The 15700-nt window shown below is 45.3% G+C and overlaps 1 protein-coding gene across 1 annotated transcript in view; it reads right to left on the bottom strand.

Annotated features, from left to right (window-relative positions):
• Positions 1–9867: 9867 nt before the first annotated feature.
• LOC139419367 (F-actin-uncapping protein LRRC16A-like) overlaps positions 9868–15700 on the bottom strand; it is a 208182-nt gene continuing 202349 nt past the window's right edge. Inside the window, exon 37 of the mRNA XM_071169311.1 lies at positions 9868–10657. Within this exon, the coding sequence (XP_071025412.1) occupies positions 10482–10657 (176 nt within the window). The 3' untranslated portion in view covers positions 9868–10481. The remainder of the gene's footprint in view (positions 10658–15700) is intronic.

Here is a 15700-nt window from a genome sequence, read left to right as displayed (position 1 = left end):
GATCAATTCTCCAAACCTCCCCTCCTTATATGGAATAATCTGACTTCACCATGACGCGGTGTAGAATGAATAGAATACAGGATGGACGAACGCATTTCGACTGCAGAGACATTCGAGAGTTTGGTCAACTTTTAGAATGTTGAATATTGTTGTAATTCTAGGCATTCGGTTGCATTGTTTAAATATTCCACATGTAAAGTTAATGGGGAACTAACATGGCTGCCATAGAATGTTGAATATTGTTGTAATTCTAGGCATTCGGTTGCATAGTTTTAATATTCCACATGCAAAGTTAATTAATGGGGAACTAACATGGCTGGCATAGATTGTTCAAGTGTTATGTAAATGTCTCATCAAGCAGAAACCGCATTGGTCTAACAGTCTAAATAACATGGTTCTGTTGACTGTAGCAATAAAGGAGATGAGAGTCAAGTCACACAAATGCTTTTCCTCCTGAAACTGGTCTGTCAAAAATTAAAAGTTATGCAATATCATACCAGAGATGGTTTACGATTTTTAATAGTTTATGACATTTAATTTCTCACTGTCAGATTTTTAGAGTGGCTGGCTGAATTCATTCCAGGCTTGCATTTTAAAAAGCACTAAGTCAAGACACTCTTTATATTGTGAGTTTCACAGTAACATATTTCAGTGTTTTATTCTAGTTGAATTACAGGCCTGTATTTCAACCAAACGCAGAATGCAGACAAGAGTTCTCCCATCCCACTGGGCACACACTGGTTGAATTCAAATGTGGAATAGAAGTTCAATGGATGTCTGTGCCCGGAGGGATGGCTCGGCTTTCTCTCATCATTATCCCACCATCTAGTGGCTAGTTATGCTACTGACCTGCCTATAACGAAGTTGAAAGGTTGTATTTACCACATACGACTGGGAAAAAAGCACTTCTACTGGTAATTACTAGTGGGGAAAACCGTGTATGAAGTCACGCTGCTTGCTTAGCGTGTACCACTGCCCCCCCATACCTGGCTCGACCCCGGGACCTCTGCTTCATAAATACATAAAAAGCAACGTCCTCTCACTGTCAACTGTGTTTATTTTCAGCAAACTTAACATGTGTAAATATTTGTATGAAACAAAACAAGATTCAACAACTGAGACATAAACTGAACAAGTTCCACAAACATTTGACTAACAGAAATTGAATAATGTGTCCCTGAACAAAGGGGGGGTCGAAATCAAAAGTAACAGTCAGTATCTGGTGTGGCCACCAGCTGCATTAAGTACTACAGTGCATCTCCTCCTCATGGACTGCACCAGATTTGCCAGTTCTTGCTGTGAGATGTTACCCCACTCTTCCACCAAGGCACCTGCAAGTTTCTCAACATTTCTGGGGGGGAATGGCCCTAGCCCTCAAACTCTGATCCAACAGGTCCCAGACGTGCTCAATGGGATTGAGATCCGGGCTCTTCGCTGGCCATGGCAGAACACTGACATTCCTGTCTTGCAGGAAATGATGCACAGAACGAGCAGTATGGCTGGTGGCATTGTCATGCTGGAGGGTCATGTCAAGATGAGCCTGCAGGAAGGGTACCACATGAGGGAGGAGGATGTCTTCCCTGTAACGCACAGCGTTGAGATTGCCTGCAATGACAACAAGCTCAGTCCGATGATGCTGTGACACACCGCCCCAGACCATGACGGACCCTCCACCTCCAAATCGATCCCGCTCCAGAGTAAAGGCCTCGGTGAAACGCTCATTCCTTCGACGATAAATGCGAATCCGACCATAATAAGCCTGACATTCTGTCTAATTCTCCTGTCACCCCAGTCTGGCTCCCCCTGGTCACCCCAGTCTGGCTCCTCTGGTCACCCCAGTCTGGTTCCCCCTGGTCACCCCAGTCTGGTTACCCCTGGTCACCCCAGTCTGGCTCCCTCTGGTCACCCGAGTCTGGCTCCCCCTGGTCACCCCAGTCTGGCTCCCCTGGTCACCCCAGTCTGGCTCCCCCTGGTCACCCCAGTATGGCTCCCCCTGGTCACCCCAGTCTGGCTCCCCCTGGTCACTCCAGTCTGGCTCCCCTGGTCACCCCAGTCTGGCTCCCCTGGTCACCCCAGTCTGGCTCCCCCTGGTCACCCCAGTCTGGCTCCCCCTGGTCACCCCAGTCTGGCTCCCCCTGGTCACCCCAGTCTGGCTCCCCCTGGTCACCCCAGTCTGGCTCCCCTGGTCACCCCAGCCTGGCTTCCCTGGGCACCCCAGTCTGGCTCCCCTGGTCACCCCAGTCTGGCTCCCCTGGTCACCCCAGTCTGGCTCCCCTGGTCACCCCAGTCTGGCTCCCCTGGTCACCCCAGTCTGGCTCCCCTGGTCACCCCAGTCTGGCTCCCCCTGGTCACCCCAGTCTGGCTCCCCCTGGTCACCCCAGTCTGGCTCCCCCTGGTCACCCCAGTCTGGCTCCCCCTGGTCACCCCAGTCTGACTCCCCTGGTCACCCCAATCTGGCTCCCCTGGTCACCCCAGTCTGGCTCCCCCTGGTCACCCCAGTCTGGCTCCCCTGGTCACCCCTGTCTGGCTCCCCTGGTCACCCCAGTCTGGCTCCCACTGATCACCCCAGTCTGGCTCCCCTGGTCACCCCAGTCTGGCTCCCCCTGGTCACCCCAGTCTGGCTCCCCTGGTCACCCCAGTCTGGCTCCCCCTGGTCACCCCCCCAGTCTGGCTCCCCTGGTCACCACAGTCTGGCTCCCCTGGTCACCCCAGTCTGGCTCCCCCTGGTCACCACAGTCTGGCTCCCACCGGTCACACCAGTCTGGCTCCCCCTGGTCACACCAGTCTGGCTCCCCCTGGTCACCCCAGTCTGGCTCCCCTGGTCACCCCAGTCTGGCTCCCCCTGGTCACCCCAGTCTGGCTCCCCTGGTCACCCCAGTCTGGCTCCCCTGGTCACCCCAGTCTGGCTCACCCTGGTCACCCCAGTCTGGCTCCCCCTGATCACCCCAGTCTGGCTCCCCCTGGTCACCCCAGTCTGGCCGCCCCAGTCTGGCTCCCCCTGGTCACCCCAGTCTGGCTCCCCCTCGTCACCCCAGTCTGGCTCCCCCTAGTAACCCCAGTCTGGCTCCCCTGGTCACCCCAGTCTGGCTCCCCCTGGTCACCCCAGTCTGGCTCCCCCTGGTCACCCCAGTCTGGCTCCCCCTGGTCACCCCAGTCTGGCTCCCCCTGGTTACCCCAGTCTGGCCACCCCAGTCTGGCTCCCCCTGGTCACCCCAGTCTGGCTCCCCCTGGTCACCCCCCCCCCCCAGTCTGGCTCCCCTGGTCACCCCAGTCTGGCTCCCCCTGGTCACCCCAGTCTGGCTCCCCCTGGTCACCCCAGTCTGGCTCCCCCTGGTCACCCCCGTCTGGCTCCCCCTGGTCACCCCAGTCTGGCTCCCTCTGGTCACCCCAGTCTGGCTCCCCCTGGTCACCCCAGTCTGGCTCCCCCTGGTCACCCCAGTCTGGCTCCCCTGGTCACCCCAGTCTGGCTCCCCCTGGTCACCCCAGTCTGGCTCCCCCTGGTCACCCCAGTCTGGCTCCCCCTGGTCACCCCAGTCTGGCTCACCCTGGTCACCCCAGTCTGGCTCCCCCTGGTCTCCCCAGTCTGGCTCCCTGTGGTCACCCCAGTCTGGCTCCCCCTGGTCACCCCAGTCTGGCTCCCCCTGGTCACCCCAGTCTGGCTCCCTCTGGTCACCCCAGTCTGGCTCCCCCTGGTCACCCCAGTCTGGCCACCCCAGTCTGGCTCCCCCTGGTCACCCCAGTCTGGCCACCCCAGTCTGGCTCCCCCTGGTCACCCCAGTCTGGCCACCCCAGTCTGGCTCCTCCTGGTCACCCCAGTCTGGCCCCCCCTGGTCACCCCAGTCTGGCTCCCCCTGGTCACCCCAGTCTGGCTCCCCCTGGTCACCCCAGTCTGGCTCCCCCTGGTCACCGCAGTCTGGCTCCCCCTGGTCACCCCAGTCTGGCTCCCCCTGGTCACCCCAGTCTGGCCACCCCAGTCTGGCTCCCACTGGTCACCCCAGTCTGGCTCCCCCTGGTCACCCCAGTCTGCCTCCCCTGGTCACCCCAGTATGGCTCCCCCTGGTCACCCCAGTCTGGCTCACCCTGGTCACCCCAGTCTGGCTCACCCTGGTCTCCCCAGTCTGGCTCCCCCTGGTCACCCCAGTCTGGCTCCCCCTGGTCACCCCAGTCTGGCTCACCCTGGTCACCAAATAAGTTCCAAAGCGTGTCAAGCCATTTGAATTCAACTCCATACTGTGACAGACCACTCCTTCTGCTCTCAGAGACTTTTAGTTGGGACAAGGTTTAAGAAGAATGGAGGACAACCGCTCCCACTTTCATGAGTTTCCTGGAGACTGTAAGCACATTAGGAAAGGAGACAGAATGAGAAGCCACAACCAGCTCAAACAAAAGAAGAGCAGATGACTGGAGACAGACTTGTCAGGGTTCACTCCGAGACGATGAGTACCGCAATGTATGGGAACTCTATCGTGCTGCCTCACGGTGATGAAGAGGAAGGATAACAGCATCGGCTTGGCATCCGTGTCAACAGGCAGAGCACACATATAAGAAGCTTAAACGTAATGTCACTCCATTCATTCAACACTGATCCTACGATCAATGTCAACACTGATTTAACGATCAATGTCAACACTGATTCAACGATCAATGTCAACACTGATCCAACGATCAATGTTTCAACGATCAATGTCAACACTGATTCAACGATCAATGTTTCAACGATCAATGTCAACACTGTTTCAACGATCAATGTTTCAACAATCAATGTCAACACTGATCCAACGATCAATGTTTCAACGATCAATGTCAACACTGATTCAACGATCAATGTTTCAACGATCAATGTCAACACTGATTCAACGATCAATGTTTCAACAATCAATGTTTCAACGATCAATGTCAACACTGATTCAACGATCAATGTTTCAACGATCAATGTCAACACTGATTCAACGATCAATGTCAACACTGATTCAACGATCAATGATTCAACGATCAATGTCAACACTGATTCAACGATCAATGTCAACACTGATTCAACAATCAATGTTTCAACGATCAATGTCAACACTGATTCAACGATCAATGTGTCAACGATCAATGTCAACACTGATTCAACGATCAATGTCAACACTGATTCAACGATCAATGTTTCAACGATCAATGTCAACACTGATTCAACGATCAATGTCAACACTGATTCAACGATCAATGTTTCAACGATCAATGTCAACACTGATTCAACGATCAATGTCAACACTGTTTCAACGATCAATGTGTCAACGATCAATGTCAACACTGATTCAACGATCAATGATTCAACGATCACTGATTCAACGATCAATGTCAACACTGATTCAACGATCAATGATTCAACGATCAATGATTCAATGATCAACGTGTCATCAAAGATCTGTACAAATCTCATTTAGACGTGTTTCAATCTGTACAATTATTTTATTTGGTATAAATATTCACATAAGGAAGGACATGTCCACAGCCAGTAGTGGGATTTAGTGAACCATGTTAATGGAGTATTGTCCATAACAAAATAAAACACACCGACTAACAAACATGGAGTCATTTTCTTTGTTGGATTAAGTTTCCTTTTTAAAAAAAATGCTTTTCAGATACGATCAGGCAAATATAGCAATGTTTCTTGTCATGAAAATAAAATAATCCAACTAATGAATCGTTTAAAGAATAAGAAGAAACAGTGAAATGGACAAATTGATTTCCTCAGTATTAACACAACGTACATTAAGGACAAGAAAAGGGAGAAAAACATCATCAAACATTGTTTTTATTTCAATAAATTACATAATTATATAAACCTATTTTAGTAGTGTGCTTAGTAGTACCATAGTAATATAGGATCTGTGTACACATACGTGTGTGGATATATTACATGTATGTAATTAAACATACAGTATTATATTACATGTATGTAACTTAACATACAGTATTATACTACATGTATGTAATTAAACATTCAGTATTATATTACATGTATGTAATTAAACATTCAGTATTATATTACATGTATGTAATTAAACATTCAGTATTATATTACATGTATGTAATTAAACATTCAGTATTATATTACATGTATGTAACTTAACATACAGTATTATATTACATGTATGTAACTTAACATACAGTATTATACTACATGTATGTAATTAAACATTCAGTATTATATTACATGTATGTAATTAAACATACAGTATTATATTACATGTATGTAATTTAACATACAGTATTATATTACATGTATGTAACAGTATTATGTTACATGTATGTAATTAAACATACATTATTATATTACATGTATGTAATTAAACATTCAGTATTATATTACATGTATGTAATTAAACATTCAGTATTATATTACATGTATGTAATTAAACATTCAGTATTATATTACATGTATGTAATTAAACATTCAGTATTATATTACATGTATGTAATTAAACATACAGTATTATATTACATGTATGTAATTTAACATACAGTATTATATTACATGTATGTAACAGTATTATGTTACATGTATGTAATTAAACATACAGTATTATATTACATTATGTAATTTAACATACAGTATTATATTACATGTATGTAACAGTATTATATTACATGTATGTAATTAAACATACAGTATTATATTACATGTATGTAATTTAACATACAGTGTTATATTACATGTATGTAACTTAACATACATTATTATGTTACATGTATGTAATTAAACATACAGTATTATATTACATGTATGTAATTAAACATACAGTATTATATTACACATACAGCACACCACATATGCATATCGGACACACAAATTCAGCAGTAATCACCCTGCCTGTCTGAGAGATAGACTCCCTCTCTTACTTATTTAACTCTGAAGGATTCTATTTAACACTGTCGTTCCATGGTTTTATTGTTTAATAGAACCAAACAGAAGACAGCCAGCTGCTCTTTATCCCCAAACAGAAAGAATACAATTCAAGACGGAGAAATCCAAACCAACCGAGACAGTTAACCAGAGGGGTTATCCTACGAAGCATGCTAGATCTACTCAGGGTCTTTCTAAAGCTAACCAGCTTCAGCTAGCTTCACATCCCAGTTCAGGCGTCATGTGTACCTAACGCCGGTGGATATTGCTTGTACGCCTGCCGCTAACTCTAGAAGGCTTGTGAACTGCTTGCGCGTGCATGTCGCACGTGGCTAGTCGAACGGCGAACTCTTCATCGCGACAATGCTGAAACGTCAATCCGTGGGCGACTCAGTGCAACATTTTCATTTGTGCAGAAATCAAGAGAAAAGAAAAGTTATTTTGGAAACTCAGCAGGTTGTGGTGTGAAATGGGCTTTTAGAAGTGCCTTTATTTTATCACTCATCATTAACGCGTTTTTAAATTGTATTATTTATCATTAATTAGTCTTTATTTTATAACTTATCATTAGTGCCGTCTTTGGTGTGCTTATCAATGCACAACAACCACAGGCACCCACCCACCCCCACCCTCCTATCAATAAAATAGTATTATGGAGTCATACAGAAGTGCTACTGGGGGTGAAGTTTCAAATGCATTCCGCCATTACTAAATGTGAAATGTTAGATATTTTAACATTACTATTTTTAACACACACAAAAAAATTTTAAAAATCAGTCGTCTTCCTCAAATGAAGGGGATGATGACACAGTCTTTGCGAGAGGGAGGGAATCTGATTTGATTGATCATTTAATTCAAAGTAAGTGGAGTTAGCCTGCCCCAGAGCGGGTTAGTTCTGGAGGATTCGTTGCCATAGAAATTGATCTTTGCTAAAAAGGTGAGCTGCTTTTGCATGACCGGTTATCCCGAGTTGAACTCGTAGTTTACCAAAGTGACCTTGCTACCTGCTTCGTAGTTTACCCCTCAGGGTCCTGTTCAGTAGAGAGCGTAATAAACTAAAACAAGTGTTTCTTTATTGGACAAGTTCAGGTCATTTGACCTCCCTGTTTCAGTCAGTTTTGTTCCGTTATCTGCCTACTGAACTAGGCCCCAGGTGGACAGGTTCATGGAATGTGATGCGTTCACAGCATTCAACCCAGTCCCAGACATCGGGAACACGTGATACCGTGATGTCACTACGTTCTGACCGAGTAAGCCAACCCTTCAGTCCAAAGCCATATGATACCGAGACGTCTCTACGTCCTGACCGAGTAAGCCAACCCTTCAGTCCAAAGCCATATGATACCGTGATGTCACTATGTTCTGAGCGAGTAAGCCAACCCTTCAGTCCAAAGCCATATGATACCGTGACGTCACTATGTTCTGACCGAGTAAGCCAACCCTTCAGTCCAAAGCCATATGATACCGTGACGTCACTACGTTCTGACCGAGTAAGCCAACCCTTCAGTCCAAAGCCATATGATACCGTGATGTCACTACGTTCTGACCGAGTAAGCCAACCCTTCAGTCCAAAGCCATATGATACCATGATGTCACTACGTTCTGACCGAGTAAGCCAACCCTTCAGTCCAAAGCCATATGATACCGTGACGTCACTATGTTCTGACCGAGTAAGCCAACCCTTCAGTCCAAAGCCATATGATACCGTGACGTCACTATGTTCTGACCGAGTAAGCCAACCCTTCAGTCCAAAGCCATATGATACCGTGACGTCACTACGTTCTGACCGAGTAAGCCAACCCTTCAGTCCAAAGCCATATGATACCGTGACGTCACTACGTTCTGACCGAGTAAGCCAACCCTTCAGTCCAAAGCCATATGATACCGTGACGCCACTACGTTCTGACCGAGTAAGCCAACCCTTCAGTCCAAGCCATATGATACCGTGACGTCACTACGTTCTGACCGAGTAAGCCAACCCTTCAGTCCAAGCCATATGATACCGTGACGTCACTACGTTCTGACCTGAGTAAGCCAACCCTTCAGTCCAAAGCCATATGATACCGTGACGTCACTACGTTCTGACCTGAGTAAGCCAACCCTTCAGTCCAAAGCCATATGATTTACCGGTCGTGAAGAAAATAAACTACTGGCAGCGAGGCAGCAAACGAAGACCAATTGAAAGACCAAAAGGTGCCGAGGTCAGGACATGACCCCTAATTGTCGGGCCCTGACTGACTAGACAGTAGGGTTCGGGTCAATTCCATTTCAATTCCAGTCAATCCAGAAACTAAGCCAAATTCCAATTTAAAAAAATGTTCTGATTGAAAAGCAATGAAGAGAAATGGAAATGGAATTTCAGTTTACTTCCTGAATTGCTGGACAGGTTTGAAAACGTCCGTCTGTCCACACGAAGCAGTCAGGTCCTGAATTAGGAGCCATTTGATGCTGCCTGCAGAAAAGCCCCGAGCTGGAGTCCCATCCATGTCCGGATTTCACTTAGCATGGATACCAATCTGAATAGTGAAACAGATATTCAGTGTGGATTCCAGGCTAGCTTTTACTGGCATGGATACGAATCTGAATAGTGAAACAGATATTCAGTGTGGATTCCAGGCTAGCTTTCACTTAGCATGGATACCAATCTGAATAGTGAAACAGATATTCAGTGTGGACTCCAGGCTAGCTTTCACTTAGCATGGATACCAATCTGAATAGTGAAACAGATATTCAGTGTGGATTCCAGGCTAGCTTTTACTGGCATGGATACCAATCTGAATAGTGAAACAGATATTCAGTGTGGATTCCAGGCTAGCTTTCACTTAGCATGGATACCAATCTGAATAGTGAAACAGATATTCAGTGTGGATTCCAGGCTAGCTTTCACTTAGCATGGATACCAATCTGAATAGTGAAACAGATTTTCAGTGTGGATTCCAGGCTAGCTTTTACTGGCATGGATACCAATCTGAATAGTGAAACAGATATTCAGTGTGGATTCCAGGCTAGCTTTTACTGGCATGACAGTACACCAGTTCATTTCCCAATACAAGCACAGGGGATGACCGGCACACAAAGCTATGATGACATAGTACACACATGGCCAAGCCATGATGACATAGTACACACATGTCCAAACCATGATGACATAGTACACACATGTCCAAACCATGATGACAGAGTACACACATGTCCAAGCCATGATGACATAGTACACACATGTCCAAACCATGATGACATAGTACACACATGTCCAAACCATGATGACATAGTACACACAAGCCATGATATATCTGAGTCATGTAAAGGAATGTCCCTCTCCTTCCCCCTTCAGAAAATGTGTTGTTTCTGATCCACAGTGACTTAACACACAACAGTGCATCATCATAACAGTGCTTTAGCCATATTTATCTTGGAATTACTGAGATTTAGTGAAAGTGTACAACAGTCCTATCACAGTGAAACACTTCACATGGGTTACTCTGCCCGACAGTCTTTAGACATACGGTCGTCGCTTTCCGATTCCTGACATCAGATATACTGAGATGACAGGTACAATGCACCTGTCATTCATTGAGAGTTTAGTTTCTCATATAAAAATAAAGTCTTTGTCGGCCTCTTCTCCAGATCGGGGAGACTTTCTCCCCGGTCCCTTGTCTCTGTCAGGGTTGGGGGATTGGTCCTTGGGTTTGGAGCCGTTGTCCTCAGAGTTGTGGCGGTGGGGGCTCTGGCGATTGGCAGGGTCCGACACTGAGCCTGGTTTCACTGCTGAGGAGAAGAGGACAGGAGCTGGTTATGAGAATGAACAGCAGAGGGCGCCAAAAACAACCTTATCTGAAAACAAACGGTTTGATTTCTGTTTTAATCTTCATCTCTACCTCATCAGTGCTAAAAAATGAGTCAAAATAACACCTCTAGATAGTAACTTGTGAAAGATGAATCAATCCAACACATTTACTAAAGAAAAGCAAGCACATTTTCCAACTGGCACCAACTGGCACCAACTGGCACCAACTGGCACCAACTGGCATCAAGACATATTCTAAAAATATGAACGTTTCCCACGTGAAGCCTAGAGAAGCCCGGATAACTTTCTGCCTCAGGTGCCAGTTGGAGAAAGATCAGTAGGCGGTATTTTAGATTCATTTTGGTAAAAGCTCCCTTCAATTATAAGCCATCACTATCAATCAAATCACGTCCAGAAGCTCCAATAATGAATCTCACTGCAGTCTGACCTGAACTACGGGACAAGATGAGAGATTATAAAAGATGCAAGTGAGAGAGGAGGAGGGAAAGGGAGAATTTCTTCTAACCAGTACAGGGGAGGGACTTCCTGCTCTTGTGCTCGCCCACTTCCTGTTCGGTGCTGGTAGGTGATTGGCAGGCGTGTCGGGCTCTGAGATTGGCTTGTCAGCTTCCTGATCAGAATCAAACACGCTACCGTCTTCTGTTGGAACATTCACTAGGGAGAGGGTGGAGGGAGGGAGGGAGGCTGGACTTTAGTGCTCGTTGATCAATTAGCCATTCAATTAGCCACAGGGCCAAGCCGATTGGGGCATAGTAATTCATTCTAATTTGTCTTTCAGCACATCTGGGCTGCTAAAAATAGAAGACAAGTAGGCAATGTGTGGTTCTTTATTGATGGAGTTTGTAAAGAACGAGTAGCCTATCAATAACATATCAATAACATATCAATAACAGATCAATAACAGATCAATAACAGATCGATAGATTCAATCTTGATCCATAGAACATGATTTAAATCTCCTCACTAGCACTGGGGGTGAAGACTGGTCTGTGGTGCCTTCAGTGACTGTTCATATGAGTAATGTTGCTGTGCAACAGAGTGTGTAGTAGGGTGTGCTGTAGAGTGTGTAGTAGACTGTGTAGTAGCGTAGTAGAGTGTGTAGTAGACTGTGCAGTAGAGTGTGTAGGAGACTGTGTAGTAGTGCAGTAGAGTGTGTAGTAGAGTGTGCAGTAGAGTGTGTAGCAGAGTGTGTAGTAGAGTGTGTAGCAGTGTGTTGTAGAGTGTGTAGTAGAGTGTGTTGTAGAGTGCGTAGTAGAGTGTGTAGTAGACTGTGTAGTAGACTGTGTAGTAGAGTGTGTTATAGACTGTGTAGTAGTGTAGTAGAGTGTGTAGTAGACTGTGCAGTAGAGTGTGTAGTAGAGTGTGTAGTAGAGTGTGCAGTAGAGTGTGTAGGAGACTGTGTAGTAGTGTAGTAGAGTGTGTAGGAGACTGTGTAGTAGAGTGTGTAGTAGACTGTGCAGTAGAGTGTAGTAGAGTGTGTAGTAGAGGGTGTGGCAGTGTGTTGTAGAGTGTGTAGTAGAGTGTGTTGTAGAGTGCGTAGTAGAGTGTGTAGTAGACTGTAGTAGAGTGTGTAGTAGAGTGTGTTGTAGAGTATGTAGTAGAGTGTATAGTGGAGTGTGTAGTAGACTGTGTAGTAGAGTGTAGTAGAGTGTGTAGTAGAGTGTATAGTGGAGTGTGTAGTAGAGTGTGTTATAGAGTGTGTAGTAGAGTGCGTAGTAGAGTTTGTAGTAGACTGTGTAGTAGAGTGTGTAGCAGAGTGTTGTAGAGTGCTTTGTAGTGTGTAGTAGAGTGTGTTATAGTGTGTAGCAGAGTGTGTAGCAGTGTGTAGCAGAGTGTGTAGTAGAGTGCGTAGTAGAGTGTGTTATAGAGTGTGTAGTAGTGTGTGTAGTAGAGTGTGTAGAGAGTGCGTAGTAGAGTGTGTTATAGAGTTTGTTGTAGAGTGTGTAGTAGAGTGTGTAGTAGAGTGCGTAGTAGAGTGTGTAGAAGAGTGCGTAGTAGAGTGTGTTATAGAGTGTGTAGTAGGGTGTGTAGTAGAGTGCGTAGTAGAGTGTGTTGTTGAGTGTGTTGTAGAGTGTGTTGTAGAGTGTTATAGAGTGTGTTATAGAGTGTGTTATAGAGTGTGTTGTAGAGTGTTGTAGAGTGTGTTATAGAGTGTGTTGTAGAGTGTTGTAGAGTGTGTTGTAGAATGTGTTGTAGAGTGTTATAGAGTGTGTTATAGAGTGTGTTATGGAGTGTGTTATAGAATGTGTTATAGAGTGTGTAGTAGAGTGTGTTATAGAGTGTGTTGTAGCCATATCATCTACCAGCTATACTGGTAGTACTGCTACTTCCAGCAGTACTACACCTGCACCTGTCGACTACACAAGTTGTTCTGCTTCCAGTAGCACATCCAATGCCCCTTACCCGGGAAAGCACCAAGCTACTGCCCCTTACCCGGGAAAGCACCAAGCTACTGCCCCCTGACCCGGGAAAGCACCAAGCTACTGCCCCCTGACCCTGGAAAGCACCAAGCTACTGCCCCCTTACCCGGGAAAGCACCAAGCTACTGCCCCCTGACCCGGGAAAGCACCAAGCTACTGCGGTTCACTGCAGCATCCACAGAGAGGCTCTTGGGTACACTGCAGCATCCACCGAGAGGCTCTTGCTGCCAAGGGAATGCCTGACAGCTTTAAAGATGTTTTGGACACTACAGTGAAAATGGTTAACTTTGTTAAATCAAGGCCCCTGAACTCTCTTGTGTTTTCTGCACTATATGCAATGATATGGGCAGCGACCATGTAACGCTTGTGCAACATACAGTAGTGCTCTGGTTATCAAGGGGCAAAGTATTGACACGTTTTTTTTAAATTGAGAGACGAGCTTCAAGTTTTCTTTACTGACCATAATTTTCACTTGTCTGACCGCTTGCATGATGACTAGTTTCTCACACGACTGGCCTATCTGGGTGATGTTTTTTCTCACCTGAATGATCTGAATCCAGGATTATAGGGACTCTCCACAACTATATTCAATGTGCGGGACATAATTGAGGCTTTTCTCTGTCTGCATTAACAAGGACAACACACAGGTCTGTCCATCATTGTATGATTTTTTTGTGTGTAAATGAACTCAAGCTAATGGACAATGTCAAATGTGATATAGCGAAGCACCTGAGCGAGTTGGGTGCCCAATTACGCATTTACTTTCCCGAAACGGATGACACAAACAACGGGATTCGTTATCCCTTTTCATGCCCTGCCTCCAGTCCACTTACCGATATCTGAAGAGAGCCTCATCGAAATTGCAACAAGCGGTTCTGTGAAAATGTTATTGAATCAGAAGCCACTGACAGATTTCTGGATGGGGCTGCGCTCAGAGTATCCTGCCTTGGCAAATTGTGCTGTTAAGACACTGATGCCCTTTGCAACCACGTACCTATGTGAGAGTGGATTCTCGGCCCTCACTAGCATGAAAACTAAACACAGGCACAGACTGTGTGTGGAAAATGATTTAAGACTGAGACTATCTCCAATACAACCCAACATTGAAGAGTAATGTGCATTCTTTCAAGCACACGCTTTTCATTAACCTGTGGTGAGTTATTCTCAATTTACGATGAACAAATAAGGTTTTATATGTAAGACGGCTAAATAAAGAGCAAAATTATTGATTATTATTATATTATTATTTGTGCCGTGGTCCTATAAGAGCTCTTTGTCACTTCCCACGAACCGGGTTGTAACAAAAACTCACTTATTCTTATGTTAAATAAATAAATGTATTGTATGGTGTGTGTGTGTGGCAGGCTTACAATGATGACAACATCATTGTCATCATTGTTGTCATGACAACATTTGAGAGTGCGCTGACCCTGGTGCTTAGAGGGGGTACAGCTGGAGGTTGAACGTTTGAAGGGGTACGAGACTATAATAAGTATAATAATCTCTCTATGAGGAAAACCACAGAGATAAACTCTAGCCTATCTCTCTATGAGGAAAACCACCGAGATAAATCCTGGCCTATCTTTCTTTGAGGAAAACTACAGAGATAAATCCTGGCCTATCTCTCTATGAGGAAAACCACCGAGATAAATCCTGGCCTATCTTTCTTTGAGGAAAACTACAGAGATAAACTCTAGCCTATCTCTCTATGAGGAAAACCACCGAGATAAATCCTGGCCTATCTTTCTTTGAGGAAAACTACAGAGATAAATCCTGGCCTATCTCTCTATGAGGAAAACCACCGAGATAAATCCTGGCCTATCTTTCTTTGAGGAAAACTACAGAGATAAACTCTAGCCTATCTCTCTATGAGGAAAACCACCGAGATAAATCCTGGCCTATCTTTCTTTGAGGAAAACTACAGAGATAAATCCTGGCCTATCTCTCTATGAGGAAAACCACCAAGATAAATCCTGGCCTATCTTTCTTTGAGGAAAACTACAGAGATAAATCCTGGCCTATCTCTCTATGAGGAAAACCACAGAGATAAATCCTGGCCTATCTCTCTATGAGGAAAACCACAGAGATAAATCCTGGCCTATCTCTCTATGAGGAAAACCACATAGATAAATCTTAGCCTATCTATCTATGAGGAAAACCACATAGATAAATCTTAGCCTATCTATCTATGAGGAAAACCACATAAATAAATCTTAGCCTATCTATCGATTAGGAAAACAGTAATCTATGAAGGATTAATGACATCTATCTACAAGACAAAGGCTACGTTCAAAATGACAGTCTGAGACGATTCACTTGGAATAAGATGGAATAGCAATCTTAACAAAAATGGAGTCAAGATTTAGTTGTATCTGTGATTGTGCATTTGTTCTATGCAGTAAGGATAATATATTCTGGTGTCAGACACATCTCTCTCTCTACCGAGAACAGATACAGTTCGAGGGAAACAGAGGCCTGCGCTTTAGGGCTAAATAGCCTCTCCTTCCAGGCTTCCTCAAACGCAAAGTGATGAACGACACCTGGAAGTATGATAGTGTGTGACTAGGTCTGTTCCTACCT

Source organism: Oncorhynchus clarkii, chromosome 2 (assembly GCF_045791955.1).
Source record: "Oncorhynchus clarkii lewisi isolate Uvic-CL-2024 chromosome 2, UVic_Ocla_1.0, whole genome shotgun sequence".
Lineage (NCBI taxonomy): Eukaryota > Metazoa > Chordata > Actinopteri > Salmoniformes > Salmonidae > Oncorhynchus > Oncorhynchus clarkii.
This window is presented reverse-complemented; position numbering and strand designations above follow the sequence as displayed.